This window comes from Halichoeres trimaculatus, unplaced genomic scaffold (assembly GCF_033239565.1).
Source record: "Halichoeres trimaculatus isolate MK-OKI-2021-1 unplaced genomic scaffold, fHalTri1.1 fHalTri1_scaffold_28, whole genome shotgun sequence".
Lineage (NCBI taxonomy): Eukaryota > Metazoa > Chordata > Actinopteri > Labriformes > Labridae > Halichoeres > Halichoeres trimaculatus.
Window position 1 is genome coordinate 232,079 of NW_027437206.1, and position 27,377 is coordinate 259,455.

At 41.5% G+C, this 27,377-nt stretch overlaps 1 protein-coding gene across 1 annotated transcript in view; it reads left to right on the forward strand.

Annotated features, from left to right (window-relative positions):
• Positions 1 to 203: 203 nt before the first annotated feature.
• LOC141786431 (SLIT-ROBO Rho GTPase-activating protein 1-like) overlaps positions 204 to 27,377 on the forward strand; it is a 74,241-nt gene continuing 47,067 nt past the window's right edge. The window contains exons 1-10 of the mRNA XM_074665075.1: positions 204 to 296; positions 2,790 to 2,987; positions 3,478 to 3,562; positions 4,184 to 4,211; positions 7,278 to 7,311; positions 10,528 to 10,588; positions 11,155 to 11,232; positions 11,394 to 11,528; positions 21,996 to 22,101; positions 22,413 to 22,637. Coding sequence (XP_074521176.1) covers positions 204 to 296; positions 2,790 to 2,987; positions 3,478 to 3,562; positions 4,184 to 4,211; positions 7,278 to 7,311; positions 10,528 to 10,588; positions 11,155 to 11,232; positions 11,394 to 11,528; positions 21,996 to 22,101; positions 22,413 to 22,637 — 1,043 coding nt within the window. The remainder of the gene's footprint in view (positions 297 to 2,789; positions 2,988 to 3,477; positions 3,563 to 4,183; positions 4,212 to 7,277; positions 7,312 to 10,527; positions 10,589 to 11,154; positions 11,233 to 11,393; positions 11,529 to 21,995; positions 22,102 to 22,412; positions 22,638 to 27,377) is intronic.

The window sequence follows — 27,377 nt, forward strand, 5'->3', positions numbered from 1 at the left end:
ACAGACGGGAGATCATTGATGTAAAGACTAAAGAGGAGTGTGCCTAGGACTGATCCTTGTGGAACACCCGACGTAAGGTTTTTATAGCTGGACATTGAATTATGGATTTTAACACACTGAGTTCAATTGGAAAGATATGATTTAAACCAAGTAGATGTGGATATACAAAAATAAAATTGACTTGATTTAGCCAGTAAGACATGATGATTGACAGTGTCAAACGCTTTCCTAAGGTCAAGAAAGACAGCACCAACCATGCCACCTTGGTCGATCAAGGATTTGACCCTCTCTGCAAAGTAAACAGTTGCAGTTTCTGTAGAGTGATTGGCCCTAAAGCCATGCTACATAGGATGTAGAAGTTGATTGGTATCAAGATAAGAGATTATTTGTTCTGCAACCAATTTTTCAATTACCTTAGATATGAGGGGAAGTATACTTATGGACCGGTAGTTCAATACAGATTCAGGGTCGCCACTTTTGAAGATGGGAACAATAGCAGCTAATTTCCAATGTTCTGGGAAACCACCCTGGCTCTCTGAAAGTGAGATATTTGCAATGTGAGTTATCTGTTTCTTCACCAGAGGGCACAAGTCCTTGAGCATAGCAGAGTCCATCTCATACACATCTCTAGATTTTTTGGTTTTGAGTGAATCAGTTACTTTTTGCACTTGTGATTCTGTCACTTTTTCAAGGTTAAAGCTATTTTGCTCTGGGTTTGGAGCAGTAATGGTGTAAATATGAGGGTTTGTAAAGCTGCTGGCAATGCAAGCTACAGAATCAACAAAGTACTCATTAAAAGATTCAGCCACCACAGGCGTTTTTTTTATTATTATGTTACCATCGATTCTTGATTCGATCTGTTTTCTTACATTATTTTGTCAAATAAGTTCCTTAATTTCTTGCCATATGATTATGGGGTTTCCTTTAGAATTCTCTATTATTTCGAGAAAGTAATTTGCCTTGGCTTTCCTAATTTCCCTTGTGGTTTGGTTTCTTAGTGATGTCAAATGTGCAGGAGAGCAAAGGGGGGTGTGTCTTTGTGTCTTTGTTTCTCTAGGAAAAGGCTGCACAGCTGTGTCTCAAAGGAGTGCAGCTGTTTCCTCCCTCTATGCCTTCTGTGAAAAAGTAAAAGAAAACATTGCTGAATAATTTACTCTGCAATGTTAGTGGGCAGAGTGCAGCGTATGGATAAATCAGCTCTCACTCTCACTGAAGAATCAGGGGCAACTCAGATGTACTGGCCCACGCCCTGCAGAAAGCAGAGCTGAAATATCCAGGCTGCTCTTACTTGAGACATTGCTCATTTTAGCGCCTCAGTCAGCATGCTCTGTCTTTGTTCCAGATGTAATAATGGAAGCATGTGAATCTCATTTAGCTCTCTCCACACCAAACTCAGGCAGAATAATAGCATCTCACTGCAGAGAAGCTGTTTTCCTCAGACAAATCTCAGGGAGGCACATCAAAGCCTTTGTATGTGTGTGTGTGTGTGTGTGTGTGTGTGTGTGTGTGTGTGTGTGTGTGTGTGTGTGTGTGTGTGTGTGTGTGTGTGTGTGTGTGTGTCTGTGTGTCTGTGTCTGTGTGTCTGTGTCTGTGTCTGTGTGACAAGACTTGAAACTGAAATGACTATATATAAACAAAATAGAACACAACAGTTTGTACTGCAATTGCTGTGAAAACTGAGGACGTGATCAAACATTACATGTTTGACGAAACAAAAGACTATAAAACCAACAGAAATCCAGGTGAATGACTGTAATTTGCATGAGCTGCAGTAAACAACCTGATGAACTATAAAACAAGTGATGAAGGAACTACCTACAATCTTATAGACGCACAGGAAATGAAATGTTAAGAAAATGAGTCCTTAAAATGGTAGAAAAGTGTCTGAGGTTGCCAGAGAATGACAAAGGAACTTGCCCAGCCTTGTCTCTTCAGAGAGCAGGGGCATTATTAACAGGGGGTGTCCAAGGTTTGCCTATAAGTGGAGGAGGGGGGTGGGATAATTAGTATGCAGGGTAACCTGATTCCCGCCTACCAAACCTACAGAAAATTGGGTCTGCTGCAGAAATGGAGGAGAAGGGTTGCCCTTTTGCACATAATGTCTTCTTTCAAAAACCTTAAAAAACAATAATCTGTTTTGTCAGCCAGGCAAACTTCATATTCACAGTATTTACAGTATTTACAGTATATATTTAGCAGCTGTCAACTCGAGTTAGTGTCAATCTTTTCTTCATAGAAAACTACAGTATGCCCATTGGGCAGCTATGGCTCAGTGGCTCAGTGGCTCTGTGGTGAAGTCGTTGCCTCTCCATTTTGAAGGTCAGGGGTTCAATTCCAGATCCTGCAGTCACATGCCAAAGTGTCCTTGAGCAAGGCACTGAACCCACTGATGGGTGTAAATGTGTTAGTTAAGAAGTGACAGTAAAAACAATAGAAGCCTCTGCCATCAGTGAATGTGAGTGTGAATAAGACAAGCAGTGTAAAATGCTTTGAGTCAGAAAGACCAGAAAAGCACTTTATAAGTGTTGGTCCAAGTACTGGTAGTGGTCCATTTAAGAAAAATATTCATAAGTTTGCATGCTTGTGTTGTACCCCTCATAGAAAAACCAAGAGTGTGACCAAACCATGAGCTGGTGGGACCAGCTGAGAAAGTTGGTAGCACCAGTTCTACCAGTGGAAGAGTTAGCCTGGATCTGAGAAGATGCTTTCTGTGAAGACTTGACTTGTGGCCATACAGCAGGATCTTCTGGCTCTGACAACTTTTTCCCCATCTATCTTTCTGTCTGCAGATCAAAAAGACATCAGAGGCCACACTGACCACCATCCAGGATATGGTGACCATCGATGACTATGACGTGTCCGAGTGTTTCAACCACAGCAGGTCCACTGAGTCTGTCAAGTCCACCATGTCGGAGACGTACCTCAGCAAGCCCAGCATTGCCAAGAGGAGGGCCAACCAGCAGGAAACAGAGCAGTTCTACTTCATGGTAAGGGAGGATTCTACTGAACGAGAGCAAGACATATAATGGGGAGAAGACTTCAGACGTGACTTGTTGCACTGGAAGCTATTTAATTTCTGGTTGTAGGATCTTAGATGTTTGAAGAAGTGAAAATGCCCAATTGCTTAAATGTTTGCTGGAGGTATGTTAACAGTAGATTCTTCAGCAGAAAACCTCTCTGACATAGATCTTAAGACATGAACTTTCTTGACTTTAAAATGCTTTATCTGTCACTTTAAACTTTGTTCATGCACCAAGCCCTTCTGAAATCTTTGATCGGCAGATTTTAGCTCTACAAAGACCTTTTCATTGTATAAGCCAGCAGCGGTACTGTTGCTGCCTAAAAATGGACTTGCTCAGATAAAGGTTTTCAAAAGTCGTCCACGAGTTGTCTGCCCATGGCTTTCTTATCGCAGATATCCGTCTCAAGAGTGGGCGCTGTGTTTGGAACGCTATGTGATCATTCTCTACTCCACAGAAATTCCGTGAGTGTCTTGAAGGCAGCAATCTCATCACCAAGCTGCAGGCCAAACACGATGTGCTGAAGAGGACACTTGGTGAAGGTACAGCCGCGCCCTCTACGCACCACTCCTTTACCTTCTGTTTTATTCCTGTGTTGAGCTCCTGTTTTCCAACACTGACTGGTTTTCTCCCACCTTAATGGAGTGCAGTGTATTACATCAGTGGCAATCTGTCATCACCCACTTTCTGTTTGTTCTTTCCTAGGGATCTCCTCAGGTCCTTTCCCATCAGCCACTGATCAAACCAGCAATCATGGTGGTCTCAGTCAGAACAGTTAATTCAGTTATCCTGGCCTGTAGATCAGCTTGAAAGCTGAACTGGGGGAAGCACATGTCGTTTGTGATTGGTTAGGTTGTGGAAAACACTTCACCTTGTAATGCTCAGTCATACTTTATAAATGAATTAATACACAGATCTCACACAGACTATGAGGGAACGATGAGCTCCTTGAACTCATAATAGAGTGTACCTCAAGAGTCCCTGTTTTGTCTAAGTGTATGTGTGTGTTGTGTTGTAGCTCAGAAGGCCTAAGGTAGTGACAGATGGCAGGCTTCAAATGCTTCAGTTTGGGTAATGCAAAATACACCACAGAGACCCCAGAGGCAGGTCCTGACATGTCTTCTCATTTACCCTCTCCTCTTTCTGTCTCTCTCTGCCTACAGGCCACAGAGCTGACTATATGACCACAAGGTAAAGAACAGACGCGCGCACGCACACACACACACACACACACACACACACACACACACACACACACACACACACACACACACACACACACACACACACACACACACACACATACACACACACACACACACTAGGCCTGCACAATATATATATATATCGTTTGAACATCGCCATCGCAATATGCACATGCGCAATAGTCACATTGCGCATGTGATGTGACTATCGCATTTCTCCCATTTATTGGAGAAATGGAAAAAAAGCAACTGAAATTGAAACCTATTCTATTTTGTACAGAGACATGGCCTCCTGGATCCCTTTCATATGCAGCAGTCTTCATCATTCACTGATCAACCCCCTTAGCCCGGATTAAACGGTATTATAGGAATACAATGGTGTCATTGTGAGTCAACCAAATTCTTCCCAAACAGAGCTATTCAAAATTCTTTTATGTTTAATAATGCAATATATAATGTAAACCCCCCAAAAATTACAATGTCAGTTTTTTCCAATATGGTGCAGCCCTAACACACACACACACACACACACACACACACACACACACACACACACACACACACACACACACACACACACACACACCATGACACACCTTTACTCTGCCCACTTTCATTTTAGCAGAGACAGAAAGTGTAGTGATGTGATTCTGACCAGGAGATGGAAGGAAGAAAGAGTGAAGAGGAGTAGAAGGGAAGGAGGGAGACAAGGGGGGAAAGGAAGGTTGTAGAGACTGAAATATTACATTGTATAGATTTTTTTTTTCTTGTTGAGGATTGAAGAAGATATTTCATAGCAAAATTAGTAATGAGATTGATCTGAAGTCTTCACATTGGATGATGACTGACTTCCTAAAGGGCTGCTAACTTTCATGATTTAATCCATAACCCATAACCAATCCAAGTTAAAATATGTTGCGAAAATAACCAGATTCAGATTAATCCTTGATGACCTGATTTTTGGACTGTGACAAATACACTGCATCTTCACTATTTGTGTCAGACAGGAGGCACAGAAAACTTAACCTATTTGAAGACATTGTGCAGACAGGATCACCTCAACATGAGGTCTCATTTCTTTCAAGATGCCATAAATTAAGATGAGAGGACCTGCTTCAGTGTGCTGCAGCCTTTACTCTGTCGGTACTGAGCAGCAGAGGGAACCAGGCACCCTGAATTCTTTTTAAGGTCTGGACCACACGAATATGGATACATTCCTTTACGCACATTTTTCTGTCCACTTGGGTCCCTCAACCACACGAACACGGTGATTTCACCCACATAAAGTAGCATGTTTTAAAACGGATAAAAAAATGAAGAAACAAAGGAATATCTGGTTGACTGGATCCGCATAGCAGTGTTAAACGGAGCCGGTGTTGACGCGATGATGTCAAGCGCCTAGCAACAAGTCACTGTAGCAATGGTTGCGGACAACAAGAACGATGGCTGACATTTACTGTGCTATTTTTGTGTTCTTTGTACTTTTTGCCCTTATTACAGCTCTACAAATGAATGTAATGTTGTTAATAATGATGCTGTTGTCAGTCCACCTCATCTTCCGTCCACACGAATGACTCAAGTTTATTTGATTTTTTTCACCATCTCCTTACTTTGTTGACTGCTTCTTCTTCCTGTTTTTGACTGCGCATGCTCATAATGTTCTTCTTCTATGGTTTTCACATTTTGCTAACCTGCCACTTATCGGCCAGGCATGGTGTTGCAGGCTTCAGAGGCAATCTTTTTCAGTTTTGCCTCTTTGTATGGACAGAGATGTTTCTGTGGTGTGGACAGAGATTTTTTTTCAAACAAGGAAAAAGATATCCAGTCAAAAAAATATCCATATATGTGTAGTCCAGGCCTGAGAGGTCACAGGAGGCCAAACTGGATTGGGTCTCTTCATCCCTTCACAAATGGACTCCTCTGAGTTTCTACAGAATTTGAAGATTCTTAGAGTCAGATTTTTAAAGGACAAGTCAGTCTGAAGTTTGGACCCTCACATGCACTCTGGGTTTTAAAAGAATGTAGTTGAATATTCACCAACACACAGAGGGTCAGACCCCTTAAGAGTCTGTCACCAGGTGGATGCTGACACACTCAGCGCCAGCGTCCTGTGGTACCTCATGGAGGAAGAAAAGAGCGGATTTAGAGAAAAGGTGAATTCAGTCTTATCGGAAACACCCCCAGCCCCCTGTCAATCATCTGGAGTGGAAGGGTTGAAGCCTGAAGGACATGAAGTTATCAGGAGTCTAAACCCTCTTTGACATGAAGCGTGTGTTTTTAACTCCTTCTGATGCCTTCTCTGTCTTCTAGACATTCTCATGGGACTTTCAAAAGCCAAGCGAGCACATGGTGGGCTCGACCCCGTTCCATTTTTAATGTTAGATTATTTGATGGCAATTTGGAGTTGTTCATCAAGGTACTATTCACCAGTCCGGTCCCCTGAAAATCACTCTCCCTCTTACCTTTTTTCTGTCCTGCTCTGGCTTTCTGGTCTCTTTGGTGGGTACCTCAAGAGCGTTTAACTGAAATAACTGTAAATCTGTAGAATGATGGATTCTTGGGTCAGGAAGCTTTGTTCCTGAACTTCCCAGACCAGGGTGGCACTGATTGATCTGAAGAGCTTCAGGAGAGGAGCAGCATACCAGGGGATAAATGTTTGTCTCAGTCAACTGTCCTGACTAACTGCTGAACTGGCATCACCTAGCTGCTCCGGCACACATTTCTCTCCTTCTCCTCCTACTCATGTAGAGCGGTGCAGAGAAAACAGCAGGATAAATGACAGTCAGGGAGCAGATGTCAGACTGATGAGGTGTGCTGCCTCTCTCCTCCTGCCTTCTCTCTGGTGGCTCTGTCCATCTCCTGACAAACAGCTAATTATAAATATCCATTGGTCTGTTCACCTCAGGGTTCAATGCTAGCACAAATGAGGGTTAGCTCTCAGAAAAAGCTTTGGTGGGCAGCTGCTGTGGTCCTAACCTGGGTCTTGCTTTTCTCTCTCTTTCTGTGTCTCTCTATCCGTCCATCTGTGGCCCTTTGCAACTCTTCTCTGTAGCCGTGGACGAAGGAACTCACACGTTCGACATCAGGTAGATGCCTTCAAACACTCTGAGGGGTCCGTGCTGCTTGGCTGCACTCACTTCAGTCCTCTGTCCTCACTTTAATGTTTTTATCTCATGTTTTCTTTATCTTCAGTTGGAGATGGACTGAACTGGCACTTCTTTGACAGGTGCAGCACCAGACCCTGTCCTCACGCTCCCTCACAGCTCCACTCTAAAACCATAGATGATTTTGGCATGGCTGCTGTGTTTGGACCGAGTGTGTTCTCCTGGGCGCTGTAAACCAATCCAGTGTATCATTAAAAGCATGTCCTGAGTCCCTACACTGTGCCAAGCCATAGGAGCAGCTGGCAGTGAACAACACAGAGCTGTCCACGATTAAGAGCAGAAAGAAATGTCTGCTCTGAGGAGACGTTTGTCTCATACCTATTGTGTGCCTCTGTAGATAAGCTGGTGCACAACAAAATACTATAAAGTTTACTTTGCAGCACTGGAGGCAGATTGGAAAGTGTCAGACAGTTGTTTTTTTTAGGCCCGTTATGCCATCAGTAGAGTGATAAGGGTCTTAAGATCAAAGTGTCAGCTCAGTCCATCTCAGGGAGATTATCCCTTACCTTGTGTCCAGACTTCTTTCACTTTGAGTGTGCATGTTGATGAAGCATTTGAATTACTGTTACCACTTCATGTCAGAGCCTAACTGACCCAGCAGAGAGGAAAATACTATTCATATCTGGACACCAGAAATCAGACAATCGGCCTTGACCAATTATGTGTCACGTTTAGTATGGAGAACATTCCAACTTTAAAGTTTTCTGTGATATTTTGTTCGCTCTCCAAAAAGACTGACATGTAGTGATTCCAGTCTGGACAGAAAACTTCATTTCATTCAACACAGTCAAACATTTTTCCTGGAGCCAAGTTGTAAATGCAAAAATTGTGTAAATTAAAGCTGCAAGCAGCGTTGGCTGGGTCCTCGCCACATCGCCCTCTTGCCCTCTCGCCCTCTCGTCCTTTTCGCCCTCCCGCCCTGTTGCCGGTCCCTCGTGGCGGTCCGTCACGCCTGTTTTATTTGTCAGGAATCATCCATGTCACAGGTTATAGGATAGGTCAGGGGTGTGTGTGAATGAAGTTTGCATCTGAATGAGACAAACACTTTGATCTCCGTACGACATTCTTACTGGAAACTAGAGGCGTTTTAGTGTGGCTGGGTAGCGCTAGAGAGGAAATTATGGAATGTTGGGGGTCATGTATGTATTGTATATAGTACATTCATAATGTGTGTGTTAAAAACACCATTTTCCCCCTTGATTTATTGACATGAGCAGCTACACTGAGCCCCTAATGAGTTTGTGATATGATCACAACTGCTGCAGAGCTTGAAAAGTTCTACAAACAAGTGCTGATAGATGGCACAATGTTCACTAAGTGTGTCTAAAAAAAGCAGGAAGGAGTGTTGGATGGGTTTTTAAGCTCTCGCTAGTCCTTCCTGCCAGTCTGTGAAGCCGCTTTTACCTTTACTGTCAAGGTTTGATTCCTTTTTAATGTGTGTGTGTGAAAAAAACATAGTATTTTCCCTCCTTCAGTGAGTCACATAACCAGCTGCACTGAACTCCATATTAGAGTGTGACATGATCACAAAAGTGCTGCAGAGGGAGTAAAATTCACAAAAGTTTTAGAAACAACTGTTTATAGATGGCAGAATTTTAGCTCTGTGTGTGTGAAAACATAGCATTTCCCTCCTTCAGTGAGTCACATAACCAGCTGCACTCTACTACTAATGAGTGTGTATCATCAAAGAACTGCAGCAGCTGCACCGAGGAATAAAAGGACAGAATTTTGCACTCATCATACAGGCCAGAATGTTGACTTAATCCCTGTAAAAAATGTGATATTTCTGTAGGAAATTTTGTCAGGACCCACACATGTCACTTTTAAAGCGGTTGGACTTGCAGTTTTTGTGTAGAAGCCAAAATCCTGCAGCCTCAAAATTTAGTCCCATTCATTGTTAATGAGGGAGCTGAGAGGGTTTCTTATGAGTTCACCGACTTTGAGGGCTCGCCATTCGAAAACCAGGTCCGTAACGTCAAAGTCCTGCACAACTTTTGTAAAGCAGGGTTGAGTCTTACATGTAAGAGAATTTCAAGGCATTAGCACTTGTGGTTTTGAGGGAGATAACTTTGGAATAAAGTTTTTGTAAGGCAAATAGCCGGCTTCTTGTTGGAAATAGGTCAGGGACACTGGTGTATGCTTTTTTTGTTTCCAATAAGAAAGATGTTTTGACATCGGTTTGATCACCGTACAAAATTCCTACTGGAAACTAGAGGCATTTTAGTATGCCTAGGTGGCACTACAGAACAAATCATGGGATGTTGGGGGTAAAGTTTGGTATCATATGAAAACTTTTGGCCATCATAATGAGTGTGTCTATTTTGGTTAGTTTTTGAGCATGTTCAGGGTGTCTAATAAGCAATTTAGTGGTGTACAAAATAATAAGAAAGAAACAGATGAAGAACACCAGTGTCCCTAGCTCACAGGGCGAGGGAACCCTTGGGGCGAGGACCCTAATAATCTCAACAGAATAGAGGGTGTGCACATCACGCCCCTGAGGCACACCGGCAGCCGGTTCCTTTTTTACAGGGCTACATCACCTCATCAGGACCAGGTTATGTGCAGTTTTCAGCAGGCAGAAAAGTGCCATGCTTTCAGGAATCTTGTCTGGATGATGTTGTTTAAAGTGGATCTACCGCTGTGCAGTTGCACTATGTGTATGATCTGACCTCTTATCAGTTTCCCTTTTTGCTTTGAAATAAGCTCTTTGAATTTCAGCACAACGTCTGGCTGATGGTCTTGGTCTTGGCTAGGCTTGGTCTTAAAATCCTGCACTCTATCAGACATGCCTGATGCTGCAGAAAAATTAAAAAAATTCAACTAGTTTGATCATTTTTGCTATTGAGTGACAACAGTGCAGCCCTTTATACCAAGATTTTCAGGAAACTAACATGACAAATAATTTGTCAGATCTTTAAATGAAAGTTTTCTGTTTCCATTCTTCAAATTCTGTTGAAGACCATAATGTTCTAAAGCTCAACTACGGCTCTCAGCTGAATGAAATCTACTCAGTATTACATCAGTATTAGAGGAGTTTCTGTCTGGTAGTGTCTGTCAGGCTCTGGCTATGATCATGAGATCCAACAGCTAAATATATATCCACTGGTCTGACTTTTTGTGTTCACTTCGCCTTTGAAGGACTCTGGACAAGCAATTCCCCGTGTGGTTGAAAGCTGCATCCGTTACATCAATCTGTACGGTAAGATGACGACTGTTTGACAGTCTTTGAGCTGGAGTGATTCCACGCTCTTGATTGTTTGGGCGTGTACCGTGTTCTTATATCACCGTGTTTAACTCCAGAGGTAGTCATTGGAAGAGGCAGATTCTGTTTATTTTACAGCTATTTCTACCTAGCTCCCAAAACGAACAGATAGCTCTGTCTGCAGCTCGTGTTGACTTTCAGAATTTACACAAGACTGAAAGGACACTGTGAAGGCATTAAATCTCTAAGTTGTAAAGATGTGACAGTAATGTGAGCTTGTTGGCCGCAGCTAACAGCCATACAAAGAGAAATCTTAAAGAGACAAACTGCTGACTAATCTCAGCTCCTCCTGACCCCTGACCTCTCGTCTTAAGTCCTAATCCTAGCTGGAGGAAACTAGCATTCAGCCTGATTGCTGTGTCCCTAACTTATTAATAATGGTTGATTAGAGAAGTGAAGAAGCTTAACAACAGAACCAAAAGCTAAAGCTGCTTTATTCTCTTTTATTCTGCTCACTGTGACTGCTGTTTCTCCTTGCCCTGCTTCTGACTTTACCTGCCCAGGCTTGCAGCATCAAGGAATATTCCGGGTATCTGGATCCCAGCTGGAGGTTAATGACATCAAGAACTCATTCGAAAGAGGTACAGAGTCTTTTGAATAACTTCACTTCTTAATGTTTTCTTTTTTACATCCTGAGCACATCTTTTCTAGGATGTGGCATCCTGTGAAATTCACCATTTCTTCATGACCTGTGGTGCGTTTTTTAACATGACAGTGTCTAATAGACCTATTTGTGATTCAGGGAACGACCCTCTGACAGATGAGGAGAATAATCATGACATCAACTCAGTGGCAGGTGTGCTTAAACTTTATTTCCGAGGTCTGGAGAACCCACTTTTCCCCAAAGAGAGGTTCAACGATCTGCTGTCCTGCATCAGTAAGTAAACAGAAACCCAGTAGCAGTTTGGTTTTTATATTTACCTGTTTTAAGTTTGTTATGGCAAAAACAATATTTCTCTAACACAGTGTGCGTGTGTGTGTGTGTGTGTGTGTGTGTGTGTGTGTGTGTGTGTGTGTGTGTGTGTGTGTGTGTGTGTGTGTGTGTGTGTGTGTGTGTGTGTGTGTGTTTGTGTGTGTGTGTGTGTGTGTGTGTGTGTGTGTGTGTGTTAGGGCTGGGCGATTATGGTAAAAATAAGAATCCCGATTATTTTAAGTGATATTGAAATCACAATTAATATACACAATTATTAATTTATTCAAAAAACCTCAGTACTGATTTAAACACAACTTTAAAGAACCAGCAAGTGGCACATACAGTATTATTGATATACATAAGTCACACACACTCGCTGTGGCTGCACATGGAACACAGAAGAGCTATGAAGCACAGGAACTTGCATACATCTACACTGTGCGGCATATTACTTGTTTTTCTTCGATTATATTGTTTTTATGATTGTCAGATGACAAAATTGAAATCACGATTAAAATCCAATTAATTGTCCAGCCCTAGTGTGTGTGTGTCTGTGTCTGTGTCTGTGTCTGTGTGTTTCTGTGTGTGTGTGTTTCTGTGTGTCTGTGTTGGCTTTCCTTGGTGTACTCGACACTGTGCAGAATGAGGCACGGGTGTTATCTGTGTACATTCCTCAGCTGTGTGTGCCGCTGATTACAGTGTGGGCTGAACTCCCATCATGCTTTAAAACCCCTCAGCAGCTCAGACCTACTACAAATGTTTCCATTTTAGCAATCTCTCCTCCGACAGCATGCTCCTCATTAAACCAGCAGTGTTCTGCATTCAAGCGGCATCCTGCATCACTGTGCTCTCACACATAGGTGATATAGATGTTCACAAAGCAGAGCAGATCTATAAAAAGAGGTGTTAGAAAAAGAAGAATTCTCAAGTGCTCTAGAGCCTTGCAGAACCCTGATTTGGTATTCATGAAAATGCATCACAAGTACCCCAGAAGCTCAAATCCCAGTTGGCACGGAGTGGAGGGTGTCTGGCTATTTTTATCTGCCAGAGTCCTGCTCGGCCAATTAAAACAGACTGCTTCAAGAACTGCAGGAGACAAAAAGACATAAAAGATAGAAAGGTAGGCATCCCCTTTGCATGTTAATGACACCTGATATGACAGAGATTTCATTGCTTTGTTTTCTGTGTTTATGGAAATGTAGTTGTATTAAATATTTACAGAGGGCAAGTTTCTCCTTTGTTGGTTTTAAAAACATTTCTTTGGGGCAGAAAACTATAAGCAAACAGAGAACATTTCCAAATGGTTCAAGAGAGGTGGAAAAACCACTTATTGTCCTTGTTCTCACCAAACTGCTTAGGGCAGAAACCAGGGGCGGTTATGGCTACTTTTGCTCCCTAGGCATATATGCATCCATGATGCCAATCTCTCGTTCCACCACATACCAAAGGTGCTCTATTGGATTGAGATCTGGGGACAGTGGAGGCCATTTGAGCACAGAGAATTCATTTTCATGTTCAAGAAACCAGTCTGAGATTATTCCAGCTTTATGACATGGCACGTTATCATGTTTCAGCCGACCCAAAACGCAAACTTTTGAAAACGGTCTCCAGAGTGGGATTTTAATGAAACGCTGCCGACACTGATGCCATGTAAACAGTAAGCCGGCGTTTTCAGTGGAAACGCTGACGTCACACTCCGCTTCACGCGAGCGAATACAACAGGACAACAGTACCGTTGCTACAATCATTGCAAACTACCGTGTTGTGCTTGTGCTGCTCAATCTGCTGTATCTGCTGACTGTCTTCATACAAAATGAGCATCTGTTGCTCCACTTTTGCACTTAGTATTACCCAATACACCAGATGATCAGCTCAACTCTACTTTGGTGGAAATCTACCAAAAGCTGCTTCTGGACAAGACAATTATAGTACCACCTGCAGGCCAGGCATGCTACCTTGGCATTTTCAGTCCCTCGGGTTTCCAGTCTCTCGGTGTTTCCGTGTAAATGCTGATTTTTTTCACTGCGTTTCAGCATTTTCAGATGAAACGTTGTTGTGTAAACGGGATCCAAGACTCATCTGACCAGGCAATGATTTTCTAATATTCTACTGTTATTCTATTTCTTTTAAAAAACTCAAAGACGCTTAACAAGGTAAAAGAAGTATAAAGAGCAAGTTTAAAAACGGATACAAACAATGAAATAACAGTAAAATACATGCATAGAAAAAGAAGACAAGGCAAACCGAGAGAAAAAGAAAAGTCACAACCAGGGTTTGTTAGTTTCAGTTAAAAGCTTTGCGAAACAGGTGATATATATATATATATATATATATATATATATATATATATATATATATATATATATATATATATATATATATATATATATGTTGAACAGAATAGAATAGAAAATACTTCATTTATCCCCGAGGGGAAATTCAAGAGCCACAGCAGCATTTAAGAAAACAAAAGTAAGAAAGTGTATAGAAAGTGCAAAAAGGTCCTCAAGAAAATAGATGACGACAGCCCCTCCACCACTCTCCAGCCCAGCCAGTCTCCACCTCCACAGGGTCCAGGACTGAGCCTCCCCAGGAGTCAGCTCAGTCTCCGTCCCCCGGATCCCGTCTACCCACAGCAGGCGAAGCCCCTCCAGCGTGGCGCCGGCGCCCGACGCCAGCCCCGTCAGCCACGCCTGCGAACACCACGACGCCACTCCGCCCCCTGGCAGCCCCTCACCGCAGGGCTAGCACGGCCAGCTCGGCCAGCTCATCCACCCCACTGGAGACAGACCCCACGCTCACAACAACGATGGACGGAAGGACAGGTCCATGCCGCCACCTCCCAGCCCACACCCGAGAACCAGCACGTTGTCCCCACCTAGTCCCCCCACCTCTAGGGAAACCACTAAGCCCCACACTGTCCAGCATCTACACGCCACAGGCCGCCAACAGCCAACCCCACATGCAAACAATGCAGCCATGGTTACATGCAGGGTTTCCAGACAAACACAGGAGAAAAGCAGCAAAAACATTGCCGAAGCCACAAAACGTTTGGTGTCCATGACCAACAATGAACTATACAAAGTGATGATCCACTCCAAATACAAAGATTACGAAAAAGAGACGAAAAAATTACAAGAAACAGACAAAGACTAGAGAGCTACTGCAACAGGCAGCTACTTGGGCAGCAACGAAAAAAAAAAAAAAAATATATATATATATATATATATATATACATATAACTATTTAAACACAAAACATTTAAATGACATAGAGATAAGCTAAAAATATAAAAAAAACATCTTTTATTTTTAGGATAGTCCTACTTTCTTTTGGGAAGAAACTGTCCCCTGCTCAGACCTCTAAAATTTAATTCGTGTAAACAACACCAGAAATATTTTTTAGATTTTTTTATAAAGTGTGATTAAACAGATATTTGTTATTAAGTCTAAAAATGAGTTGAAAGATTTAGATCCATTGTGGGCATAGAATTTAAATTACTTTTTATATGCTGAAAAATAGTGTCCCCAATTTCATGTCACAGCCGAAACACAACAGTTTGAATTCATTGGTTGAGTCTGGATTTTAGCCACACCCCTAAATCTTTGAGAGGGGGGAGCACTCTGAAGTCCTGCACCTGATGATGACATGGTAAATTGCGGATTGCTATTATTTTCTGAAATAAATGGCTTCTTAAGTCTGAAAATCAGTGTGTTACATTAAAACATGTCACGATCGTACATATGTTTACTTGAATTTGGGTAAAAATCTTGGGATTTTTATCAACATATTGTGTTTTTCTGTGAGAACAAATCTTCAAAGTATGCTTACTAGTCATGTGCTTGCTAGCATACTGTTGTTATGCAAAGAATTAGCTAAAAATGTCACAACCAAAACAGACATGACCGAAACATCTGGTAATGTTTTGGTCATGATTTTCTCACCATAGGCATAACCTACATTTGGGAACTGGGTACTGATAACAACCGAAACAGTGTAGTCCCACCCAAAACACAGAGTGTTTTGTAAAAAATAAAGTATATTGAGTTAGAAACTGATATAAAAACACACTAATTTGTTAACTTTATGTTTTGTGAAATATTAACTTTGGAAACAATTGGATAAAAATTAGACATTTCACAAAGAAATATTGTATTCTATTTTTGAAGAATTGTAATATATTAGCTTTGAAATTTGTTAAAATATTCATTTTATTGATTGAGTTGTGAAAACTGTCCGGAAAAATTACAGACAACAAATATATATATATATATATATATATATATATATATATATATATATATATATATATATATATATATATATATATATATATATATATATATATATATGTGTGTGTGTGTGTGTGTGTGTGTGTGTGTGTGTGTGTAGAGAGAGAGAGCGAGAAAGAGAGAGAAGAGAGAGAGAGAGAGAGAGAGACAGATAGACAGATAGATTGATATACAGTCGGGAAAGTAAGTATTGAACGCGTCAACATCTCTCTTATTACATTTATTTCCAAAGCTGCAATTCAAATGAAATTTCTTCCAGACATTGGTATTAACTCAAGTAATCTACACATGAAAAGATATTATGACATTCAAGTCCATAAATAATGATGATAAGGAATTAAGTACAATAACACAGGAAAAAAGTATTGAACACACCATGGAAAGACTGTATACTCTGGCAAGGAAATGCACCATACTACCTGAAATCTGTCAGTAATTATTATTTGAACTTCCAATTAATGCAAACCAACATCAGCTGGGCTAGAGCAAATTGATGGTCCTATACAAAAGTTCGTTTTTTCACCAAGCAGTTAAATGCGACATACCTCATGATGGGTAAAGGCAAAGAGCTCTCTGAAGACATTCACAACCTGATTGTTGCTCAGCATCAGAATGTAACTGGTTACAGACTTATATCAAAGCACTTGAATATTCCAGTCAGCACCGTTGGGGCCATTATTTGCAAGTGTAAGAAGCACCACCTTACCATCAACAGGCCACGCACAGGAGCTCCTTGCAAGATTTCTGAACAGGGAGTCAGAAAGATAGAAGAGAACTCAACATAGCCAAGGACCACCCTGAAAGTGCTCCAGAAAGACTTGGAGGCATCAGGTACAATTATTATAGAGAAAACAACAGGCAATGCACTCCACCACCATAGCCTATGACGCTCAGCCTGCAAGACTCCATTCCTCAAGAAAAGGCATGTTGAAGCCTGTAGAATACTGAGAGAATGTTGTCTGGTCAGATGAGACCAAAATTGAACTTTTGGGCTGTCATACTACAGACCATGTTTGGAAGAGAAATGGCACTGCACATCAGCCAAAGAACACTACACCAACAGTGAAGTCTGGAGGTGGAAGCATCATGGCATGGGGTCGTTTCTCATCTCATGGTGTTGGCAAACTTCACATAATTGACGGAGCAATAAATGGAGCCATGTATGGGGAAATTCTTGATATGAATCTGCTGCCATCCACCAGGATGATGAAGATGAGACGTGGCTGGACCTTCCAGCAGGACAACGATCCAAAGCACACGGCAAAGTTGACTCTTAAATGGTTTCAAAAAAAGAAATTCAAGAATGGCCTAGTCAGTCACCTGACTTAAATCCAATTGAACATTTGTGGAAAAAACTGAAGAAAGGGGTTCACCAGAGGGCACCAAAGAATATTCAAGATTTAAAGACAATCTGTGCAGAGGAATGGGCCAAAATCTCACCTGAGCAGTGTGGGTGATTGGTTAAAACATACAAGAAGCTTCTGGAAGCTGTCATTGCAAACAAAGGCTTCTCCACTAAGTATTAGATAAGTCTCAGTTAGCATGTTCAATATGTTTTTTCTGTGTTATCGTACTTAATTCCACATAATCGTTATTTATGGACTTGAATGTTGCGATTTCTTTTCAATGTCTGGTAGAAATTTTGTCTGAATTGCATCTTTGGAAATATATGTGATGACAAAAAAGTTGGCACGTTCAATATTTATTTTCTCCACTGTATATATATGTGTATGTGTGTGTGTATCACAAGTATTATTATCCTCTTGTATTCAAGAATGTATATTTGTATCTATATATTCTTACATACAAAAAAGTAACATGAATAGAAAAAAATCCTTTATCACACAAACAAAAGAATAAAAATTAATAAATAAAATAAAATCAAACAAATACTACTTTCCACATGGATTAACTTGGATAATTTGAATAATTGAATCGAAGGTTATGCCTGTGCTTCAAAAAATCCCTGAAGAAGGTGATGGTAGCTATGAGGTAGTGCTTGGTCACATAAAAGCACAGGTGTATCTTAAACCAGACTTTTCTAAACTTCTTTGGTGCAAAATCGTCAATTACATCATTATACGAAATTTGTTGTGCAACTGTGTGATTAATGCTGATGATGTCAAGTCCAGAGAGACGCTCCTGTGACATAGTGGACCTCAAGTACGTTTTAAAAAGCTGTAGCTTAGGAAAACTCCTCTCTGCTTCAGCTACTGTCACTCACTCACACAACCTCTGCAGTTGCAAAATGATCCCCTGCCGGCCTGTCCCCTCTCCCTCTTGCCTTTTTTCTTGGGAGAAGGTCATGTGGTCTGATGAGTCCAGATTTAGCCTGTCCCAGAATGATCAGTGCATCAGGGTAGAAAGAGAGGCAGATGAAGTGATGCACCTATTGTTCATAGTGCCTACTGTATAAACCTGTGGGGGCATTGCTATGATCTGGGGTTGCTGCAGTTGGTCAGCTCTAGGTTCAGGAACAGAAAGTGTACAAAGAATGAGGTCAGCTAACTGCCTGAATATACTGAATGACCAGGTTATTCCATCAATGGAGTTTCTCTTCCCTGATGGCACGTCCATATTCCAAGATGACAATGCTTGGATTTTTTGGGCTCAAGTTGTGAAAGAGTGGTTCAGGGAGCATGACACATCATTTTCACGCATGGATTGGCCACAGCAGAGTCCAGACCTTAACCCCATTGAGAATCTTTGGGATGTGTTGAAGAAGGCTTTGCACTATAGAGGACCAAGAGTGCTAAAATTAAAAATAGATAAAAGTTAAAATAAAAACAAAAATGAAAATTATAAACATAAGTGAATAAATGAATGAATAAATAAAATGCAAAAAATAAATACAAGAATAAATGTGGAAATAGAATTAGAATCAATAAATAAGTAAATAAAAGCACCCTACTCTAACATTTATTTATTCTATGTGGCAGACTGCCAGCATTAAATACAGCAGAAAATAACATTCAAATGAGTGGGTGGCCCTTAGTGGCGAGATATTATTTATTTACTTGTGTAAATTTATTCATTTATTTTTGTTTTTATTTTCACTTTTATTAATTTTTCATTTTGGCAGTTTGTTCCTCCATATTGCACAGCAGCCAGACTACTATCATTAATGCAAGATCTTGGTGAATTAATATAACACTGAATGGAAATAAATCTTGTGACACTGCAGAAGCTTGTCAAAACAATGCCACAGCGAATACATTCCGTAATCAAAGCTAAAGGGGGTCCAACAAAATATAAGAGTCTGTGACCTTTATTTTTTGGTGGCGACTTTTCTTTTTCTTTTATGGCCAGGCAGTGTATCTGGTTGTTATTATCTCACAGATCGTAAAACAATGATGCCTCTTCAGATTTTTGTCCAACTGGGATACAATGTGAGATAGGAAAGAGATAGACCAGTGCACCAGAAAAATCTTGTTTTGTGTCATACGTCACACAGAAGCTGCCAGGGAACGATAATGGGTGGTATTAGAAGGGGCTCCACACCTGCATGAAGACTGCACATTGCTGAACATAAAGTATTTATGCAGGTTTGACCCCGGCACCATGTTAACCCTTTTTAAAGTAGTCTGGAATAAATCCAGATCATCACACAAAGAAGAGAGCTTCTTTTTCACTAGCCACAGTTACATGAGAAGTTTTGTCTTTCTGAATGGAATCTTTCTGAATGACTTTTCCGAAAAACAATAGTATACATGTCAATGGACATGCGCAGAAAAACATAAACATCACCAGCAGTCCAGTGCTGACGGCTCGCCGCCATTTTTAAAATTGAGGAATGACTCTAGTTGCATCTTACAGCATATCTTAGCATGCGCTGAAAAAAAGCACCCTGACAACTTTCCATTTGAGTGGATACATGATACCTCAATCAGTTTGGGGAAAGGAATATTCCACCCCTGTGAAACCGATTAAACGTCCATTCGGATTGGCACGTTTCTTTCAGAATGAGGTGTACACAAAGGTTCAGTTCTTTATTGAGCAAATAAACCGAATGCAAGCGGAGTATTTGGGTCCATGTATACCTGGCTACTGTCAGCTTGCCTACTCTGACTCTGGTGAAGGTGATCACCACAGTGCAGGGGCAGATGTGTGTGCTGGACGGGGGGGTGGGGGGTTCAGAGGCCTGTACTACAAAGCTAGATTTTCTCTAAGCAAGGTTACTTCGGGCTTACTCTGGATTTTCTATCTTATGACGCTGGTTCACTTCTTACTGGGATAAATCACTATGGCTACATATGCTGAACAGCTAAACCGCTCCAGAGCAGGTTAGGTTTTGGATTAGAGCTCAACAAGTATAAAAGCACTACCTCCTGACCAGTCAGCTCTCTTGGTAAATGGTCTGTTCATCCTCAGAAGATCCTGTTTAGGTTAGTGCGTGGATTGTCAGACAAGTGCTTGGTAGAGAAAGAGTTTTTGGGGATAGATGTAATCCTTCAATGTCCCCAATGACATCTTGTACCAAAGATACAGATTTTCATCAGATGGACTGAGCTACATTTGTAAACTTTGCTGACACATTGCAGTCATCTAAAATAATGAGGTCAATAATAATAAATTAAATAAACTGCAGAAATGTGAATTTATGGAACGCACATCTACTCGTACCGTCACTGTGAGGAATTAATATTCAACACAAATCGTGCTCACACAGATGGTGCTGAATGGAAAATATAAACCAAAGGAAGCACACTGAGGAAGAGCTCTGTGAATTGAGCTGTCGATATTGTCTGATGAATGTATTTTGTATAATCGCATAAATGTACTCATTAACAGAGCCAGTAATTTTCTGCCAGTATTCCATCCTGGATTTTGCAGTAACAGCAGTGTTGCTTTTTGTCCTGGACGATGTGTTTGAGTTCTCTGTATTTCTGAAGAATAACTGTCTGCTCCTCCAGGGTAAAGGAGGCTGCTCTGCAGGGATTCTCCATGTTTTTGATTGGTCAGTCATTGCAAACTCCACCCCTTTAATGTGAGTGTGCACTGATAAAGAGTGGAAAACCCTGGGTTCACTTACTGAGTTGATATCCAGCTTTGTAGTACTGCTTATCAGGATTTCTAAAGTCTGCAAAGTCAACCCAAGTAACAGAGAAAGATCCCAGATTTGTTAATTCTGCTTTGTAGTCCAGGCCTTTGGTCTCTATGCTGACTCATCATCTCACCATCAGAGGAAGTCAGGCTCTCCTTCAGTGTCTTCTGGGAAGTACAAAGTTGTATTCTCAGGGTCTGGTTTTATCTGCAGCTCTTAGAGTTTGTCTGGTGGGCAGCAGTGGTTTGGTTTCTGGTTTAAGGAGCCTGTTTGACTGTGCTTAGTGTTGTTTTGCCTTTCCCCCCTCTACCCTTGTGGTTGTTGGCTTTCTTTGTGATTGTCCCTTTGGGATATCTTTAAGAATTCCTGCTTTGGGGTCTGCAGCTGCACCCTATTTTCCCTCTTTTTTTCCTCACTCCGCTGGCCTTCCTCACTTGTTCAGAGCTGACTGTACCGAGAATACATCATTATCACATGGTGGCTGTTTTCCTTGGACACCTTCTTACTGGATTTGACCAACCAGAATCCAGTGTTTGACAGAGCTGGGTGGTAAGTAAGGAAGCTGAGTAATAAGACACTAAGAAAGCAGCTGAGTTTCCTGCCTTGGCGGGATGTTATGTTAATGATGTCAATTCTAATCAAATAGTAACCTAATGGGGTTTGGCAGCTTCATCTGTTTTGTCAGACGTTGAGAGTGAATGTACACTGTTTGTGCATCTAGTGTTTTTTATTGTGGATGTGTAAAAGGAAGTCTGGTGTGATGTATTTATTGCTCGCATGATGATGAAGATGAAAATGTGATTGATGGTTCAGACAATAAAGCCCACACCACTTTCCCATGCATGCATTGTGCTAATGATTGCATCAGCTGGGTCCTCTGCAGACCATCAGTAATTCTGACAAGCAATCCACTCAGCCTCCATCTGCACTAAAACTGATATATGTTGGACTTGTTTGAAGTAAATAAATATGTGGAGTGGTGTGCTTTGCATAAAGCAGAGGTTCTTAGTCACTTCACCCTGTTTAAAGTCTTCCATCACAGCATTTTACTGAGTTAATGTTTCTCTTTTTCTCTCTCTTCTTTTACTTCTTCAGGAATAGAGAACCTGTATGAGCGAGCGCTGTGCATACGCATGATCCTCCTGACTATCCCCAGATCTGTCCTTATAGTGATGCGCTACCTCTTCGCCTTCCTCAACCAGTGAGTTTATAGATGCTGATAAGCCCATTCAACCACTTCTCCCCAGGTTTGAACTCACTCAGACAGGACAGATCAGCTTCCTCCTCAGTCCTCAGGTTTCAGAGACATATGCAGCAGCTTGGAAGAGGGAAAGAGGGAACATGATAAGATGTCATTGGTTACCTCTGAATGCCAGATTCTGTGAAGTATGTTTTCCTGTTTATCAGGTGCAGAGGGTATCCTGATTAGTGGTGTTTGGTGTTGATTTGAATCTCCCCTGAATCTGAATCTCCTGTTGACTCTACCCCTTTGCACCCCAATCCACCCCCCAGCCTGTCTCAGTACAGCGACGAGAATATGATGGACTCATACAACCTGGCCATATGCTTCGGCCCCACACTGATGCCCACGCCAGACAGCCAGGACCAGGTGTCCTGCCAGGCCCATGTCAACGAGATCGTAAAGACCATTATCATCCATCATGAGACCATCTTCCCTGATGCCAAAGAGCTAAACGGGCCTGTCTATGAGAAGTGCATGGCTGGAGGAGACTACTGGTAAGTGTGAACAAGACACTTGGTGGCTTTTCAGGTCAGGGGTCAGACCAATGTGTCTTTCCTCCCATGGTTCTTGTTTCTGCTTTGAGCCAAGATTAAACACAGGTAAAAGCCAAAATAAACTATAAATCATCAATATTAGAGAAAAGTTCCACCAAGTTCCAACCAACAACCATCCTTCAACAATGTTGGGGTTTAAAAAAAACCTAAAGGTTTTTACAAGGGATGCAAATAATCGAGTAATTCATTAATTGATAATCGTTTCATCTTATTGATTGATGATTAATCGATTAATAAGCGTCAATTTTTCTGAGAAGCTGAATTCCTCTGAATTAATGGGTTCCTTTCTACAAAAAAGCTATCTTTCGTATGATAAAAAATGCAAATCATATTCCTAAATAAAATGATTATTCTTAACAACGGGGAAAAAAAAATCATAAATGGAACAATGCAATGGAAAGGCTTCTTTAAGGCTACTTGAAACATAAACATAAATAAGTGCACTGTCTGTTATAAGCAAAACAAACTTGCAAATTTAGTAGAGCGAGTGTTGCATCTTTACTTGTCTGTGCGTGTGTGTAAATGTGGGCACATGTTTGTGTGTCTGTGGATGCGATGGAGCGGAACTTTGCCATGCGCAAAACAGGGTGGGGACAAATGTGAACGATGTATGGCCTTGGCAGGGGGTGACTGTGGGTGCGTAACTTTGTACTTCCTCTGTCCTATCTCCTCCACGACACCGGAAGTACTTTCCCAGTCGCCATTTTGAAGACTGTCCCAATGTGATAATTGCGCTCAGAGGAGAGAGGAGAGAGGAGACTGATCGGAGGAGCTATGATCGAGGAAACATGAGAGCCGGCTTTGAGGAAGTCTTTTCACTGACCGACACGCCCCCATATGGAGTATCACTCTCTGATTGGACGCTGCAGCAGCTCAGACTTCACATGAAACTTCACAAAAACACAACGGAGTTTAATGAGAGAAAAGACGAGCTGAAAACAGGCACAGAGGATCGTTCAGGAACTGATCATAAATCTGGTAATAAAGTGTTTGCTGTGAGTTTAAAGCACAAAACACTGAACACAACCATCATCAAATCAATATAACAGAGGATTAATACAGAAAACTGACTGATCAATAATATCTTCCTGAGACACAATAAGGTGGGTTATATTAATATATTAATATAACCCACCTTATCTGATCATAAACTCTGAAGCTTCAGAGTTCATGATCAGATGGGCTCTAGATAAAGGCTAAATAATTCATAAATAATTTCACAATTACGCATTTTACTGGAAAAGTGATCAATGAGCTTCTAAACAGCACACAGAATAAACAGAGAGCAGGTTTTCTTCATGGTAACATGTTTTTTTAAAAAGGTTAAAGGAACAGACAAAGCTCTGTTACTGTTTCTGTTTGATCAGAGTTATTACAGCGCACATGCCCAAACGCACAAACAGCTGTTAGAGCTGACTGACAGATGATCCAGAGGTGATCAGCTGATGCCGTCATCAATGAAACACGTCGCTTCATGTGACGCTCCGAAGGAGAGGATGTCCCATTGCTCTAAAAACGACTCTCCTCCGTTCCTCTCTCCTCTCTTTATTTCCTCGCGTCTCTCCCATGCATCTCTGGTGGGAGGGACTAAGACGCAAGAGAACGATGCAAGTGGAGGAAGGAAGGATGGAACTTTGGAGCTTTAAGACGCACCCATTGTCGACAGCTGGGGGCAGGAGAGCGAGTGTTGGGGAGCGGGCCGCCCCCCAATACAATGGTAGGGGAAACACTGGTCAGGAGTGAGCCTTGTGTGCAGCCTGTTCACAGTTAGGCCAGCTGTTGAAAACACTCCCTCAGCAGGAACAGACATGCCAGGTTTGTCCGTGCAAGGTTTCCTACTATTGGAAACCTGCCTTCATTAACCTTCCACCATGCTGCAGGACTTGAGTAAGGGAGCAGTGGTGGATCTTTAAGAAAGTGGCCCACTTCTTTTCATCTGTCTTGTTGTTGTTGTTGTTGTCAGAGATCTGCTTCTCTTGTGTTCCCCCATGTGCGCCAAAGTCTGTCGCAAAGCGCACCCTCATGTAGGCTGGCGGGGAATTATGGGTTAAAAACATGATTAATTGCAATAAATTTATTTGAATCGAGTAATTTCTTATCAACAATAAATCAATTAATTTTTTGAATCCCTGGTTTTAATCCCACAATGCTTCTGACACCAGCCCTCTTATTTTTTCTGTCCATGAATGGTTCACATGTCATGCTGCCAAACCCAGCTTATCAGCAACTTGTTCATCTTGCAGGTATGCATGCTCACTCTGTGCTGCAGCTATGTCAGTAGTATGTCAGTGAAGTTCAACAAGCTTGCGGTGACAAGAACATGACAAGGCAGAGCACAGCTTCACATTATTGAGTTTCTGAATAAGACAGCCTGTAACAACCATGTTAATCACCTCAATCACAAGGTAAGACGAAGATCACCTGTCAGACAGTGAACAGTGAGCAGAAGCTCATACCTTGGTCCAGCTCCCTGTCTGGAAGCAGTCTCTGTCACCTGTTTCTTCCTTTTCTCTCCTTATCTGTAGGTCCCTCCTTCACTGTGCCCCTTGTGTTATTGTTGCCAGGCGCCAACCTGTTGTGGTAGCTCTCTCTTATTTGTCAGTTCCTTGTAATTTTGTCATCGTTTTTTCATCATCTTTGCATTACGAGTGGGTCATTACTTTGTATGGCCCATTCGTTGGTCATAGACACTAAACTGGTTTTGTCTTGAGAGATATTTTTGCTGTTTTTGCTCCTGTGTTTGTCTGGAGATCCTGCATGTAACCATGGCCGCATTGTTTACATGTGAAATCAGCTGTTAGCAGCCTGTAGCATGTCGGTGCTAACTGGTGCAAGGCCTGATGTTTTCCCAAAAGGTGAGGAGAAGGAGGTGAGGACGATGTGCTGGTTCTCTGGTGTGAGCGAGGGAATCAAAAAATTGCCCTCTAGGGGGCGTCGAAGGCTACAAACCCACCACCAGCCTTAACACAACATGGAAACTGTATTGATCAGATTAACTAATCCATACATAATAAGTAGGTATTGATTCAGGATCAGGAGTAGCAACTGATATTTATATCGTATGGCCAATTTGAGACATTTTTTCAGTATCAGAGCACAACCTAAAAAATAGTATGAAAATCATAGGTCTGTAAAACTTGGAAAACACACACACACACACACGTACACACACACACTACAGGTAGACAGAGAGACACAGTCTGTAGTTTGGCATCGTAGTGTTGATTATGATTAAACTGTAAAAATCCATCTTAGCTGGAGTCTGGTAGGTCCACGGCAGCAGGCCGTCCAAATCACCGATCCAGAGGAACCTTTGAGACAATCTCAGAGCCTCTCAGAGAGGTGTATGGTCAGTAACTAGAGGACATTAAGACTAGAAGTTAGACTGACAGATAGAGAGAGGGAAACAGGAGCCCTGTATGTCAGTTCCCCTCGGCAGTCTAAATCTATAGCAGCATGACTAAGAGCTGGTTCAGACCTGATCGAGCTCTAACTGTAAGCTTTATCAAAAAGGAAAGTTTTAAGTCTATTCTTAAAAGGTAGGGACCCCAATTGGTAAGTTATTCCAAAGAAAAGGAGCCTGATAACTATAGTCTCAACCTCCCGGACTACTTTTACAGACCCTAGGTACAACAAGCAGGCCTGGTGCTGAGAACACAGTGACCTAGACGGATAATACGGAACAATAAGCTCTTTAAGATAGGATGGCCCTATGCCATTAAGAGCTTTGTAAGTCAGAAAAAGAATTTTAAATTGTATTTTAGATTTTATAGGTATCCAGTGTAAAGCCACTAACACTCCTCCTGGTCCAAGTCAATACCCGAGCTGCCGTGTTCTGAACCAGCTGAAGAGTCCTCATAAACTTATTAGGACAGCCGGATCCAACCTGGAGGAAACAAAAGCATGGACTAGTTCCTCAGCATCACTCTGAAACAAGATGTGTCTAATTTTCTTGTTATAACGAAGATGAAAGAATGCTGTCCTTGAGACCTTTTGGATGTGAGAGTTAAAGGACAGGTCCCGATCAAAAAGAACTCCCAGAACCCCAAGCTGATGTCGTCCAAGGCGGCGGTGTTGTTCAAGAAAGCTTCTCTGAGATGTTCAGGTCCAAGAACAATGACTTTTGTCTTCTCTGAGTTCAGCAGTAAGAAGTTTCTGCACATCCAGGACCTTACGTCTTTGAGGCATGCTTCAACTAACTAAATGGAGTTTGCGAATGAGGCACACAGCTGAATAAACTTGATCACATCAAAGCAATAGAAGAGAGAAAATAATTGAAAAATGATATGACATTAGAAAAGAAAAATTACTAAAGGGCATGAAGTTTTTGTGAGATTTTAGAAAGTTCCTGACACACATACCAAAATATTGTTTATGAAATACAATAATTAATAAAAGCCTACACACAATACTCAGGTAATAGTACAAAGTAATGACTTCAATTTAACAATTTCTCCTTCAGTGTAGCAGCCGTACTGTAGTGGCTAATATATTCAATTTGAAAAAGTTATAAAAAATGGCAGCCATTTTTGATTTCTGCCAATCCACAATATTCAAGCCCTCGATATTTAAATAAAAGCAGAGGTGTATAAAGTACTTGAAAAAAGTAACTAAGTAAAAGTATAAATACCATAACTGAAAATGACTTTGGTAAAAGTTAAAGTCACCTATTAGAAAAAT